Here is a 16,408-nt window from a genome sequence, read left to right on the forward strand (position 1 = left end):
CAGTTTCGAATTGCAGCCATCCGTAGGTGCCCTTTGAGAGCGGTTTTGAAGGAGTCAAGGGATTTGCATGTCTTAATGACTGTTGGTAGGGCGTTCCACATTTTGGTGGCATAGGAGCGAAAAAAATGTAGTCCCTTGTTTGTGCCGAATCTGGGTTGTACATGGTTCGTTGCACTCTCTCTGGTGTTGTGGGTGTGGACTTCGTTAACATTAAGGAAGACAGGTACATGGGTATCTTGGTGGTGTATCGAATCTTGTGGACCAGACCCATTGCAAGATGCTGTACTCTGTCGTCGACCCTAAGCCATTCCAGCCTGTCAAAGTGGGCATGGGTGAGGTGGGTTCGGGGGGTGAGGCCAAGTAGGAGCCTGACCAGTTTGTTTTGGGAAGTCTGGAGCCTAGTTTTGAGGGCCTTTGAGGTGCTGTGGTACCAGGAGGTGCATGCATAGTCAAAGAAACCTTGTACGAGGGCTCCTGTTAAGGTCTTCAAGGTGTTTTTGTTGACCAGTGAGGAGATCCTGTAATCTTGTTCTTTGGTTGACTTTTTTGATTACGTTGGTGGCCATTTTATCACCGGAAAGATTAGCCTCCAGGATGGAACCTAGGTAGGTAATTTCTAGCCTCTAGCCTAGGATTACGGTCTGGAGAGGCTCATGTACGCCCATTTCCTACACCAGAGAACTGGTGTGGCCAATCGGGACACGGTATGCAATATGGGCGGGCTTTGGTACAGTGACGTTCAATGCTTGAGACCTTTGACTGACAGTAGCTCTGACCAATTGCGTCAAAGAGAAAATGTTTGAACCCGCCCCCCGGGAAACAAGATCCATACACAGCATCTCCAGACTCAAATACCACGACAGTGTGATTTGAGTCTGGCTTATTAGCCAGGCAATTTCATCTTTACGTGTGATAACATTGTCACCCACTCTATTCCATTGTCATACACCACACACACACACACACACACACACACACACACACACACACACACACACACACACACACACACACACACACACACACACACACACACACACACACACACACACACACACACACACACACACACACACACACACACACACACACACACACACACACACACACACACACACACACACACACACACACACACACACACACACACACGACCCAAAGCTAAACGACTGACCAGTTATGGATCTGTAACTCTGATAGTGTACAAATGGAAACAAATGGGCCCGCAAGGATCCATTTGGTTGGTTCCTTTTGTCATCAAATGGGGGTCCATAGACCCTGGCCCTGCCCTGGCTGACCACTCCACTGAGTTAACTGCTTTAGGAAGCTTCTCATAATCAGACGAGGCTGGGCGGTTTGAGAATGACTGCAGTAAATGATACATCCAGCAGGTGTCACACTTTAACCACTTATTTTTACGGTGTAGGACTAGTCTGGTGTCTGTTTACTACTATAGTCATCGCTCTAGCTGGTATCGGATGGCTGATAGATCCAAACAAGATGGAAAGTGAAGCCTCATCTAGCCTATCTGGATGGGGAAAGTCGGTTATTGCCAAAAAAAGAAAACTGCACAATTTACATATAGGCAGTAGCTAAGTAAATCACATAGCACGACAACAGGGTGAGATGAGAGAGAGCGAGAGCTAGAGTCACTTATCTTTTGGTTCCCACAAGAAATGTGCATGTTGTGGGCATACTTTACCAATGGTGATTAATCATGATGAATTCATTAATAATGAATAATTCTGTGGTCAGTCTGATTGAACATTTAAAAGTTTTGATAGTCCTAATAACACCATCCTACCACACTGGCACATCTTTCGGGGGGAAATACACAGACAATACAAGGACAATATCAGTCACCAGAACCAAGGGCACGTGTCACTGACAGATGCTAGGTTCATTATTTACCTGATATCCTATAGAGCATAGCAGTAGGTGTGGTTTTCTGGACCCACTGAAAAATCCGCCATTCATTTTTCCCATCGAGATTCATGAAAATATTTATATCAATTGTTTTAAGCCTGGAATCAAGCCACCCAGAATCCTGGTGAGTCATGACCATATAACCAATTTTTGAGGGGCGCTAGCCTATTATCTATTATTGTAGATTTTCGTCTTACACAAGCATTAAATTCCCATTGACAATGAATGGAGAATGTTACGTCATGTCTGAGCATATCGGCTTAGTGTCTATTTTTGTCCTATATACACAAATATTAAATTCACATTGACAATGAATGGACAATTTTACATCAGTGTCTAAGCAAATAGGCATAGTGTCTATTTTACGTCATGATGTTCGATGATAAGTACATCATCATGACACAGTTGTGATTTTTGTAAATCTCTATGGGAAAAACGTATAATTGGAGAGTTCTCAGTGGGTCCAGAAAACCACATCCATTGCTATGCTCTGTAGTTTCAAATATGTATAGAATGTTATTTAATAGTGTGTTATTTAAGACAGATGCTAGTTTATGTTAAGTGTCTGTGAGGCAGTGCACTGTTCTCTGCACCCTATGAAACTATTTACCTTATTGTTAGTCGACAAGAGTTCATGTTCACTCTGCTTATTCTGATGTCACAATTGTTGCGACCGGAGGTCGCAGTTAACTATGAAACCTCGCGTTTTTGGGCACTGTTTTTTTTGGCAAATCTAAGCTAGCAAATATAAGACTTCAGGTGGACGATCTCTTCAAAATAAGAGTACCCTCTAGAGTATTGAAAAAAAGATTAATTTGCACATTCAAACGATTAATTAAGCATTTAAACGATGCTATAGGACACACATTATGTTTCTGTGTAAAAATAAGTAATAAGTAATGTTTCTGTGTAAAGATAAGTAATTAAAAAGTTATCTAAATGGATAAATGCTATTCACTGGAGAGCATGGACTTTATAAAGTGGACGCTGGACAAAAATCCCTGCTATGTTTCGACTAGTGTGACATACGCACACGTCCGGGGAGACCTCCTCTACAACACCACACTGTCCGCTAAGCAGCAGAGGTGTAAAACAAAAATTGGCACCAGGTCAGATGTCAAAAAACTTCAAAAAACTTCCCATTTCCAGACTACAGTGGACTAAAGTGGACACTGGACATAAATCCCTGCTATGTTTCGACTAGTGTGACATATGCACGCGTCCGGGGAGACCTCCTCTACAACACCACACTGTCCGCTAAGCAGCAGAAGTGTAAAACTAAAATTGGCACCAGGTCAGATGTCAAAAAACTTCCCATTTCCAGACTACAGTGGACGCTGGACAAAAATCCCTGCTATGTTTCGACTAGTGTGACATACGCACACGTCCGGGGAGACCTCCTCTATAACACCACACCGTCTGCTAAGCAGCAGAGGTGTAAAACAAAAATTGGCACGCCATACAGCGAGGTGAAAGGTCAAAAAGTGGACTAAAATACAATAGAATATAAAAGAATACAGACAAGGCTTTGAAAGTTACAAAAAAATACCTTTTAATTAATCATTGCTAATATAACAGTGTACACTTTCAATGGAAAGAAAAAGGCATACAGTTTGCTTACGGTGTTTCTCATTCACTGTTACACAGAAGAAGAAAAATTCTCTGCAAACAAAGTAGTTACCTTTTAAAGGAACTACAACATGCATTTTAAAATTCCATATGTTGTTGATCTGACCTCATCAAACGACAAACCCTGTACACTCAAGACACGCTCCATATATAGCCAGTACAGACCCTTTTTTAAATGACAGCTACTTCAAACATGGCAGGGTGGAAACTAGCCGCAATTTGCCATTGGCCGCCCATACATCTAAACAGACAAAGTCCTATCTAATTGTATTAAATGACGTCAAAGAAAGAAAGTTAAGAAAGAGGATGTTGGTGAGTTTGACATAATTTAATACAATTAGATAGTTTTTGACACCTAACCCACAATCCCCGTCACTCTGTCACGTCACCCTCACCCAGGCAAGCCCCCAGGTCATCGTGACATCATGTGTCAGCCCCCATATGGTGCCCAGGTCATTGTGATTTATTGCTCAAAGTTCATCCCATGCCAAAGCGACCACCCTCGCCCATCTGTCTGATGTCACCCAGGCGGATGCGTGCGCATGTAACCCTTTAGTTATTAATTACAGGGTATAGGACTAGTTACTAGGTTCGGGAGAGCAGTAAGCAAGAAGAATGATTTAGACCACAGACCATAGGTAAGGTTTAGTAATAGCCCGATGGCTTGTATTACAATAATAGAATGGAAGATGAACAACAAACAATGACAATAATCATTCAAAACAATAAACAAAAGAAAATAACTGTGCTTAGACAGTTGAATGTCACCAATAAATACCTCCTATTAACCCTATGCTCCCACAGGAAAGCAGGTAAGTACTATTTTAATCCTATTTTAGTCCTATTTATTCACTATCTAATTTAGTTTCCTTTTCAGGTTTTAAATCTAATCTAAGGTAAGTAACTAAGTTAAGTTGTTTTTAAGTAACTTATTCCTCTTTTAGGTTCACAGTAAGTATTAGTTTTTTAACCAATGAAATGTATTTTTATGAAATCAAAATACTTTGTTATTTATCAAATTACCTTCTTACTTCACCTTTAAACTATTCAAAGTAAAGGCATAATCAATTTCACTTAATCACTTGAACATATACAACATCAAATAATCACATTCACATTCCAATTCACATAAACATAATAATAACCATAAATCTCCTTTAAGGTATTATAGTCCAATGAACTTCCCACTGCGTGGGGCAGTGATATTGAGTAGAAATGAATGTGTGTAGCTCTCAAGAGTTCACTGAGAGTCCATCAGGGTGTAAGTATTCAGTGTTCAGTGTATTGTGACTGTAAAGTTCACTGTACAGTATGTCCATCCAGGTATGGTAGGTGTGTGCAATGTGTATGCAGTGCACTACAAATGGCTAGCACACTGAGAATCTCACTGTGCTGCAGTGAGATGAGAGGGAAATGGGGGAATGTTCAAACCAAATGTCTTATCTGATTTAAGGGGACAGCTGTGTTGAGGATCTTGATCCGGTGAATCTTGGGTAGCTCGCCAGAGTGATATGCCAATATCACTCGAATCAATCCAATCAAAGCAAAAGACCTGACCTGTTTACAAAACAGGTCATATAATCACAAATTAGGATCACACCCTTAAAAGTTTAGAAACAAAAATAAAACATTGTCTTCATCTTAGTTCAACTACTAACAGTACATTTACAATTAGCTGGATATACAATTAAATCAAAAACTGTTACTATGAAAGTTAGGCAGAGTGTTTACAACATGGCTGCTGCTGCTGCATGCAGTCAGTCACAAACACAGTAGTTCAACTCACCAAGTCAGTGTTCACAAAGTTCACATAATTAACAGGTTCCAGGATCAAACTTCTCAAAAGGATCAGCACTCTTCTCTCAAAAAGAGACTGGATCAATCAAAACTCTCTTTAAATTAAAACAATCTGTTCACATTCATCAAATCTTGTCTTTCCTCTCTGTTTGTCAAACTGTCTGCTCAACAGGCTTCTCTCTCCTGTTCTCTCCAGAACATTCTGTGCTCTGCAGCATGCAATTAGCTGAATCACATCACCTGGGCTGGTGATTCTCCAAATTGAGAGACCTGATTGGTCAATTGGTTCATTGGCTTGTTCAGAGCACCTCACCACCCTGGGCAAGACCTACGCTGAAAAGACTATCAGCGGAAGTGGCGGAAGTGTTGCGTGTAAGATAACTACGTCACGCGGTGCGGCTGTGTTTACTAGTCCCCACCCAATGATCATTTCAGCGGGAATACATTTTCGGGAACACAACGCTGCGATTGGTCAAAAAACGTTAACTTCCGGGGGGGGGGGAGGGGGGGGGGGTTACACGGCGGATGTCCCGCATTTCGATAGCTTCTCTGCCTTAGGTTGTGACCAGGCTCTTCTTTTTCGCAGTTAAGTGAGCCTGGGACCGAGGCTAGCACCTCACAGGGCTCTCAAAGACACTACACAAGTAGATGAATGTGAATACAGATAGAATATAAACCCATACATTGTACTCTGTACAGTAAAATAGTTTTAGACAAATCCTATTTAGTTTATGGTTAAAGCTCTTTTGTAGATGTTTGATTACTATATTTTAACCTGGGTTTCATCCTAAATCCATTTATATTTAGATCCTTATTTTATTGACTTGGCTATTTTGACCTGGGTTACACACACGCCAATTGGGCATGTCTAACAAACATCTCCATATAGAGACACACGGGTACTACAAATTCCACGCCCCCAAATGAGACAGCGGCCCGACTTCTGGTCCGTTTCAACTGTGTACTGCAGCTGCCAATACAATCCCTATGAGAGGCATCATAAAATACCCTAATTTCTGGTTCATTACTGAGGCTATAGCGATTGTGTTCTAATAAAGTGTCCCATATGTTTGATTTGTCCTTTTCAATGTCACATACCTGCCATCTCAATATACATCCTACAATGTACTATAATATACTCCATCAGTTTTGAAAAGTGCTAGCATTGTAAATCTCAAGTCAAAGTGGTCGCATGGTATATACGTCACGGATGCATCCCTTGAGGTTTTCAATACCCAGATATATTTGTTGTATTTCGTTTTATATGCTATGTATTTGTTGAAAATGATCTAAACAGCATCTTGCAAGACTATTATTAATACTCATCTGGAGAATTCACTAGGTAATTGAAAATGTCAGGATGTCACTCCTCCATTTAGCTGGGTTATTTTCCCATGCAACTATTCAGCAAAGTTAATTATACAACAAGTTGACAGCGGTAAAACACACCGTCGGAGCTCCGTGGTAGGTAGAACATATATAGTAAGCCTGTGACATGTTCAAAATATAGACATGAATAACAAAGTCAGTCGGGATCGGGATGTATATTGAGAATTCCACTCTTCAAAGTCGGCGCTCGTAGCCTCGTAAAGACAGTGACGTCCCTTAAAAGCGACAGGTTCTCTGTCTGCCGTCTCCCCTCTGCTCCGTTAACATTATGGGTAACTCATTCAAGTGGTAAATTAAATGTGAAATACATCCTCTATTGAGAAAACAACAATATATGTTGACAAAGACACTTCATACATTTGGAAACATATTTTTATTCAAATCAATATAGTCTTCAGTTCATTTCATATTATTTTAAAAGTAGGCTAACTACAGTTGAATTTCAATGGACTTCTATGGGCTGGCCTGCAGTATCCGTGCCAACGGACCAGAAGTGGGGACGCTGTCTCATTTGGGGGCGTGAAATTTGTAGTCCCCGTGTGTCTCTATATATGGGCATAAAAGGGGATACAGCTGACATCACAATGCCCCTGCCCAGGCCAGACTCCATATTTGGGCATGCCTAAATACGGGTTCGTCCCGTTTGTTTAAATCCTCAAAACAAACATTAGATTTCTCTTTATTGTCTATAGCGTTTTCTTAAACAAACATCATTGAAAGACAAACATTAAAGCCATATATAGGAGGGGCTAGCGCCACTCAAAAATCAAAACAGACATTAAAACCTACTGTGGCAAGTTTATTCATTTATTTTGTCACAGAATTGTGGCGGATCGAGGTTGAGGTTGAAGGTGGAATATTTGGCCCACGGCCCGTCGGTCATTCTGTGGCCGTCAGCGTGTAGGCGTAGTGCAGCGTGCCGCCGCTCTCCAGGAAGCACTCGTGGCGGTGCGTGCCGACCTGGATGGAGCGCTGACACACCCCCAGCAAGTCGTCGAAGCCGTAGTCACTGTCGTGCACCTCCAGCCTCAACATCTCTTTCTCCTGCATGGGCCAAGAACAAGGTTTATCGCAAAACTAACCAAATAAAAAAACTTGAATTTGAAGAAAAAACCCCCCAAAAGAACTGTTTAAAATTAAATTAACTAAAACCAACTATAAAATCATACACTGGGAATGTCCTTTAATGATTTTAGTCTTTGTTATTGTATTCCATACATCCTAGTAGAATGTTATAAACTATGTGCCAGTTTGTTTTGTTTTGTTTTTTTGTCCCCACACGTATATATCATATTTGCCATTGACAATGAAAGGAGAAATTAGGTCATAAGTCTGTCAAATATGACGTAAATTTGTGGCAACAAAATGATGTATAATGATAAGAGCGCCCCCTTTTAAAGACAAAATAGGGGCTGTTACTGCCTTTTATTGCAGAAGACTGACAGGAAATGGGGAGAGACAAGGCGGGCTAGTTTAAAATAAATACATTCATTAATGGTTTCCCTTGGAAATACCCTATTGTGAATTTAAAAAATACTTCACAAAATAAAATCTATACTGTACAACAAAAATACAAAATGAAACAAAAATGATAATCATAATAAAAAACCTGGGCCATGAAGTAGGTGAAGTTCTCCTCCCACCACGGGTTAGGGTTGTTGTTGCGAACGGATGTTGTACCGAGGTCAGCGGGACCGCAGAAAACTCTGACGTAACCGTCGGTGGTGCCCAGGAGGCCGCTGGGCAGGTCACTGGCCCGCAGGTCGAACACCTTCAGCTGGGCATGGGCCGTGACGCTCAGGGATAGCAGCAGCAGGAGGACCGCAGAGGATGCCATGCTGTTCAACTTAACAACAAAGAAAAGGACAAGGAGGGCGGTTGGTTGTTGGGACATAATATGCATATGTTTTTGTTGCGATCGTAGGTCGTGTTTACTATATGAAAGCCTGCATTTCCCGGTAGTCACGCCTCCATATATGGTCACGCCTTGTGACATCACGCCTCCATATATGGTCACGCCTCGTGGACGTGACATCACGCCTCCATTTCTTATTTACTTTACTTGAGTACTCCCAATCTATTTAATTTACTATTTATTTATGCTTCTACTCCTCTACATCTTAGAGGAAAATGTTGTACTTTTAACTCCACTGAAATGATTTGAGAACTTAATCACAAGTTACTTTATAGATTCAGATTATCATTACACAACAACACAGTACAAATTTGACACTTTGGCCTTTCGAAAATAGCCGATCTGCATGTACAACGGCTATTTTTGAAAAACATTATTTTTACTAGCAAAAGGTTGAATACAGGACTTTTCCTTGTAGTTTTTCTACATGGTGGTATTTGTACTTTTACCTTCTGACTCCACTGCAAGTGGAGTTGCTGTGAAGTCTCCAGATGTAAATTGTATATAATCTTCTATGGAAACAGGTGGGAACATTCACACACACTGCAAAAACATGTTCTAAAAATATATACCTCTGGAGCAGGGGTCTTCAATGTTTGTTTTTTTCCCCCTCAGGTCAAGGACGTGCCGGGGACCCTCCCTTGGGCCTTACTACATATAGGCTATTGTACAAAATTGTGTTGCAGAATTGAGTTGCAGATAATTTTTTTTCCATAATGTAGGTTTCATAGACAGCACGTAGACTTGTTTGACAGCACTGTCAAGCGTTGTGTATGCATTCAAGTTAATGTGTATTTTCAGACATTTAACCACTTTATAGTACCATTAATACTTATAGTGACCACCTTTCACTCTGTACTTTTCTTCCCTCTACAGTACACCAAACCTCTTTTCCCAAAAATAGTCGATCTAGCTTGTAGATCTGCTATTCTTTGGCTAAAGTTCTCCTCAAAATTGGGATGCAGGGTTCAAGGGGTTAATGCAAAAAAGAGCAGTGGTTCTCAAAGTGGGGTCGAAGCACATATATATACCATCCTGGCTTGTTTCTTGTTTGAAACAAAATGTGTTACATGACGTTTAGTGCCCTAAACCAACATTAAAGTCCATAGACTTGGCTGGCAAACAATTAAGTGCCCTTGGTAAACAAACATTAAAATCCATAGACTTGAAGTGATTTACGTCAGAAATGCTCTCAAACAAACGTGAGGGACTAGTGCCCTTTAAAAAACGAAATCTTTGTCCCCTAGTCCCCGGGCACAAAATATTTTCAGATGCGGGCCAAAACCATATAGATTTTAGGGCCCGCAGCCAAAACCATATAGATTTGGGGGTCCGCAGCCAAAACCATATAGATTTTAGGGCCCGCAGCCAAAACTATATAGATTTGGGGGTCTGCAGCCAAAACCATATAGATTTGGGAGTCCGCAGCCAAAACCATATAGATTTGGGGGTCCGCAGCCAAAACCATATATATTTGGGGGTCCGCAGCCAAAACCATATAGATTTGGGAGTCTGCAGCCAAAACCATATAGATTTGGGAGTCCGCAGCCAAAACCATATAGATTTGGGAGTCCGCAGCCAAAACCATATAGATTTGGGAGTCCGCAGCCAAAACCATATAGATTTGGGAGTCTGCAGCCAAAACCATATAGATTTGGGGTCATTGAAAAAGCTTTAGAACCACTGCACATGCAGTCATGTTACTGCGATAGATATTTTCATTAAGTTTGTGGCCCGGGTCGGGATGCTTTCCTAAAAAATATATAGTGGATTAAAAAGTACAATATTTGTCTTTGAAATGAAAGTTTAAAACAAAAACAAATACTCAAAAACAAAGTCAGTGCAGTCAAGTAGCCTACATTGCTTAAGTAAATGGACTTTGTTACTACACCACTGCTTGCATCTTCAGCAATAAACCTCGACTCTAGTGTCTACCGGACAATTATTTACATTATTTGAGCATTACCTGAATAGAACTCTCATTGCTCAACAATTGCCTACTGTTGAATTACAATGAAAACCCCGATACTGAATGTGGAAATGTGGAAGGCATTTCAGAATAGTGAGGTTCCTCTGAGAGTGTTTACCTGTGCTGTAGTGGTCCTGCAGTGAACACCAACTCCTCTGAGAGTGTTTACCTGTGCTGTAGTGGTCCTGCGGTGAACACCAACTCCTCTCAATCTGTGGCACGTCTCTTTTAAAGCCACTCACACACGCACGCATTGACGCACGCACGCACGCACGCACGCACGCACGCACGCACGCACGCCTCTAAAATGACCCACTATCAGGGTTGCATAATGCTAAAGTGAGTGACACAGACAGTATTTGTTATGTACTATAGTGATTCGAAACGTTATCCTGATTATATGTATTTATATACAGTACACAACTACACACACACACATATATTATATTCTAACTTTCATGGACAGAGGTCGATAAAAGTTGCCATGGAGGAGAAAAAAAGATGATGGTGATGAAGAAACTTTGAAAATAATGTCTTCTGGTCAGTGGTTAAGGTGTAGTTGTGTGGAATAGAAGCTGCATTGGTGGCGTGCAGACTGGGTACTACTGATGGATCTGATTCTACCTCCTCTGACATGTAGGCCTGGGACAATGATTGATTTATTGATTGATTGATTGATTGATTGATTGATTGATTGATTGATTGATTGATTGATTGATTGATTGATTGATCGATTGATTGATTCAGTTTTATTTTCGGAATGGTGGACATACAGTTCAAATTTATTTTTCTACTTCTTTTGAGTGTCCGTTGCTTGTATTCTGTCCAAATATCCGAAAAAGGTCTAGGGAGAAGCCATAGATAGGCTTGTCGGGCCCTACCCCTGGAGTCCATTTGCATATTTAGAATTTCAATAGCTAAAGCATAACATAATGCTTATGAAACTCCAAAAAGGGTTCCTGTCCAAAAGGGGTTAAATGTCTTAAAAAAGTCTCACTGACAATATAAACCACAGGGACCCTCATGGTTCTTTGGGGGGTTCCAAATGGCCCCTTACGAGTGTGCCTTTTTGTACATGCACTATCAGAGTTATGGGTTCCTTGAAATCCTTGGAATCTCTCTTTCACCGTTTCAGTTGATTTTTGAGTGGTGCAAAGCTGGTTGTTGGAGTGGTTTGCACTCCAACAACCAGCTTTGTTGAGTGGCGCAAACCACTCCAACAACCAGCTTTGTCTGTATCTGTGTATGTGTGTACCTGTACGTGGGGCCACGTACAGATGAGCACGGTTGCTATGGTTAGTGTGTGACGTCACTGCACCACTCAGTTCACACGGGTGTGATTTTTATGTATAGTGCAACATCACCCCAAGGGGTCTCTGTGCACTTCACAGCAAGTATACAATTAAAACACAGTAGGCTACAACACAGTAACATATTCCATGCAGCACACATGGTTAAACTAGAAAAAGTGCCCTTCTGGGCACAGGTCTCCACCAGGAGGATAGGAGTGTGTGTGATGTTTGGCAAAATGTTTAGGAGTGATATAAACATGTTTGTTTGTTTTTTGCAACAATTTTCTTCATTTTGTTGAGGAAATGCAGAGCCAGATCACTCATAGCATCTCTGAGGATAGAATTCTGGATGAGCAGGACATGTGCAGCATTTTGTACAAAACGGGCAACTCCTGAAGACTTTGGAAGGCAATCTTAGCCAATCAGTGTAGAATCTGAGAAATCAAACAGACTCGTCTTGATCACATGACTACAGAGATCATGTATACCGATTTGCATGAGATTTGGATGAAATCTGTGCGACTAACATAAACAATGTGTTTTGCAGAAATCGGCCTCATGGTGGCGCTATAACCGGCAGATGTGGAGGGATGCAGGGAAAATGTTTTTTTTTCTAGGGAGTGCGCATACAAAGTTGTACACAGATCGATGCAGTTATAGGTAAAAACAGGAATTGCCCTGTTATAGCGCCACCATGAGGCTGGTTTGGAAAATAAATTGTGTCATGTCGTCCTCAGCCTAGTGGAAAAGTGCGTGTATAATTTCACGGAAATTGCACACTGTGTTTGTGATTTGTGGCATTTTGTTCGAAACGGACCAATCATGTGAGCTTTGGAAGCGAATCTTAGCCAATCAGGAAGGAAGATGGGAAATGGTGCAGATCCGTGTTGATCACATGACTATGGAGATAGTGTATACCGAATTGTGTGATGTATGGATAAAATGTGTACGAGTAATCTACAGAAATGTGTTTTGCCTAAATCGGCCTCATGGTGGCGCTATAACAGGCCGTTGAGGAATATTTGGGGCAGAGGTTCGTCATTGGCATCCAGAGAGTGTGTGTGCAAAGTTTGGCATGGATCGGGCCAACGGTGCCGGAGATTAGCTGGTAACAGACGGACGGAAGGAAGGAAGGAAGGACAGACGGACGCACACACACACACACACGGACGGAGTGCAAAACATACTCTCTCCCCATGCCTTCGGCCTGGTGGAGACAACAATCACTATGAGGTAGTTCACAGCTATGAATCACCTGGTCTGTGCACTGTTGGATTTACAGAACCATTACGGGCCACAGCCTGACATTGGAAACCAGGGTTCAAAGGGTGCAATTTGGGCTTCAAGGGGATGGCAACTTTCACATTTAACCTCAAACTTTTATGATATGATATAACTATTTTATGATATTTATTTGCCTTTTATTATATTTGCAGATTAATCATTTTAGATCTACACTTCAGAGTCTTCATTTTCTTAAACCAAATGCATTATTGACCACTTTACAACAGGTGTGCTGTTTTTTTTGCAAACGTCTGCCTGTCCTTTTACGCTCATATATCAGATAAAACTGCGAGGTGTCGAGCGCCAGCTGTCCTGAGGGAAACTTCGGAGGGAACCAGCTACTAGATGGATTGATTAGTCTTTCGCCCCTATATACCCAGATCGGACTCATCAGTATAATGACCAATATGGCATATTGGTCGGATTGGTGGTTCCTGATATCACGATATATGGACATCTGGGAAGTCAGCAATTCTGGACTACCAGATCTCTGCCATTTTGGATCTCGCCCTCTCTCCAGATCTCCATGCCTATGTATGGGCATATCGGTCGGAATGGCAGACTGACTGTCACCGCGCTCCCTCGGGTCGTTCAAAGTCGGTTGGATGGACAGGAGTATCTATTTTGACTTGGGGTTGAGTACGTTTTATCCATCACTGGATAAAGCCATGGGGAGTTCTGCTCACAGCTAGTCAAGGGTCTGGATGCTGTCCAGTAGCTGGGGTTTGAGAAGGACAGGGCTTTTCCCGGTGGAACCTGCGATGTCCGCCTGCCATCTAGACCATTTAAACGTCAGAAGAGATGAGGGGACGAGGTTACATTCGGCGAGGGCAACGTCTTCGGACTCCTGTAGCTTGTAAGCTCCGGAAGCGAGGAGTTCGAAGGGCCGACAGCCGTCCACCAGGGACTCTCGCACGAAGCCGAACAGCGCCGTCATAGGGTCCCAGGCGTAGAAGGTCCCTTGCAGCAGGCTTCCATCGGGCAGCCTGATCCTCAGCACAGTGTAATGGTATCTCCTTCTCGCTCTCTCTCGCAGCGTGGTGACCATCTCGCTCCCCTGCTGCTGCTCCCTCTCGAGTTCCTCCGCCATCAGGTTGTCGAACTCGGGCGGCAGCTTGAAGCATTTGGCGCCGGGGGAGTCCCTGAAGGCCTGGGGCCTTCTGTCCAGCCGAACTCTGAGCGGCTCCGCTCTCTGGAGGCGACGCCTCCTCTCCAACATCAGATCCAGGGCGTCTGCACTCTGCTCCGGTAACACCAGGTACTCCTCGTCCTCCTCCCCTTCTCCCTCGGCGTGGATCCTCACGCTCTCAAAGCCCAAAGCCTGCAGAAACTCCCTGCTCCCCTCGACGCGGTGCACCTTCTCCTGGAACACCTTGTTGCTGACTTTGATTGTCCTGTACTTCTCTTCCGTGGGGTGCCGGCACACGTTGTTGACATACTTGCTTATGACGCCCACAGCCGCCTTCACCCTGTCTCGGTTTCTGTTGAAGGTGTGCACCATCAGGATGGAGGCCTCCACCGGGTCTTGCTCAAACCTCTTGAGAATGGCCTCCTTGAGGCATGATTCTCTGTTGCCTTTGGTTAAGGTGGCTTGGGTCAGTGGACAGGTGAAGAGCAGAGTGAGAGCAGAAACCTCGGCTTCCGTCTTGTCCTTTTCCAGTTCTCTTTCCACCTGCTCCTGGCTCCTCCTGGCCAGCGCCGCCTCTCCTGCTGACATCCTTGCGGCCTCGTCCGGCCCGCCGTTTTTAGTTACGTCCGAATATAGTCTCATTCTTCGCTTTACATCGACAGCGACAGCAGACTGTGTGAAGGGTTCTTCGCTATAGTGTAACATGTCCCAGAAAACCTCTAAAAATATATCCTCTGGTATGACGTCACACACAAAACAACAGCGATTTGCGCACCACAATGGACAAAACCATGCCCTCTCCGGTGGTGGAAAGTAACTACCGTATTGTCCCGTATTGTCTGACGACTTTGATTATAAGACGAACCCCCATTTTTCAAGACTCATTTTGTGGAAAAATAGAGGTCAAATAGTCTAGTCCCCGATTATAATACGAAATAAAACGTAGTCTTATATTCAGGCCAATAGGGTAATTACATTTACTTACAGTATCGCACTTAAAGGGGAGTACCACTCATTTTCAACATTGAATATGTCATTAATATACCTTAGAGGTAACTAGAGGTCTGGAACCTGGTGTCATGTGATCAGTGACAGTGGCTTGCAAAGTATACATCTTCATGATGTCACTGATCACATGACCCCAAGTTCTATACCTAGGCTACACAGAAGGGGGGACGTTTTTTGAGGGGCGCTAGCCTCTCCTATATCCAGCTTTTAGTGTATGTTCACAAACTTTGTCCTACACAAACAAACAAATTAAATTCCCATTGACAATGAATGGAGAATTTTATGTCATAGTGTCTGAGCAAATAGACATAGTGTCTATTTTACGTCATGATGATGTACGATGATAAGAGCGCCCCTCACTTCATAGTTCACAACAACTCTAAGGTATATTATTATATGACATAGTTCAATGTTGAAAATTAGTGGTATTCCCCTTTAAGTCAAAATTTTAGGTACTTTTACTTTACTGGAGTATTTCCAATTTTCACTACTTTTACTTCTACTCCATTACATTTCAGAGGCAAATATTGACATTTTACTCCACTACAATTATTTGAAAACTTCTGTTATTTGTAGATTTTGATTATTATGACAAAACATACATTAATTAACTACTTCAGCCCTAGACATTTCGGCCATTTGAAAATGTACAAGCTCAAAATGAGTCACGATGCGATGCATGTGAGCTTGTAGATCTGCTATTTTCAAAAATAGGAAAAATAGGGTATAGGCTACTTTTACTTTTGGTACTTTAACTACATTTTGATGGCAATACTTTTGTAGGCCTACTTTTCCTCAAGTACATTTCTAATTCTGGACTTTCACATGTAAGGCCTCACTCAGACCTTTACTGCATTGCTGTATGCTTGGATGAATGTTGTGTAGTGTCATGGCTGCCCAATGCATTTCCAATGGAGGTCACATGGTTTGACACAACATTGTGTTGTATGAGGGGGAGGGGCGCAGTCGAGTGCGCCCCTCCCCCTCACACAACACAAGTGTGAGTTTCAAGAAAATACAATGAAACTGAAATATCAAAAATGCATTTATTCAAAAATCTTAATAATACA

The 16,408-nt window shown here is 42.3% G+C and overlaps 2 protein-coding genes across 2 annotated transcripts in view; both read right to left on the reverse strand.

The window, feature by feature from the left end:
- Positions 1-7,571: 7,571 nt before the first annotated feature.
- Positions 7,572-16,408, reverse strand: part of LOC306934123 (perforin-1-like) — a 45,213-nt gene continuing 36,376 nt past the window's right edge. Inside the window, exons 2-3 of the mRNA XM_079516602.1 lie at positions 8,351-8,587; positions 7,572-7,785 (exon numbers count right to left, since the gene is read on the reverse strand). Coding sequence (XP_079372728.1) covers positions 7,621-7,785; positions 8,351-8,578 — 393 coding nt within the window. The 5' untranslated portion in view covers positions 8,579-8,587 and the 3' untranslated portion in view covers positions 7,572-7,620. The remainder of the gene's footprint in view (positions 7,786-8,350; positions 8,588-16,408) is intronic.
- Positions 13,890-14,918, reverse strand: LOC306934255 (UBX domain-containing protein 6-like; the record flags this gene model as incomplete). The annotated part of the gene is made up of 1 exon (XM_079516827.1): positions 13,890-14,918. One exon carries the CDS (start codon positions 14,916-14,918, stop codon positions 13,890-13,892), a length of 1,029 nt encoding a protein of 342 aa, XP_079372953.1.

This window comes from Electrona antarctica (assembly GCF_951216825.1).
Source record: "Electrona antarctica genome assembly, chromosome: 12".
Taxonomy (NCBI): domain Eukaryota; kingdom Metazoa; phylum Chordata; class Actinopteri; order Myctophiformes; family Myctophidae; genus Electrona; species Electrona antarctica.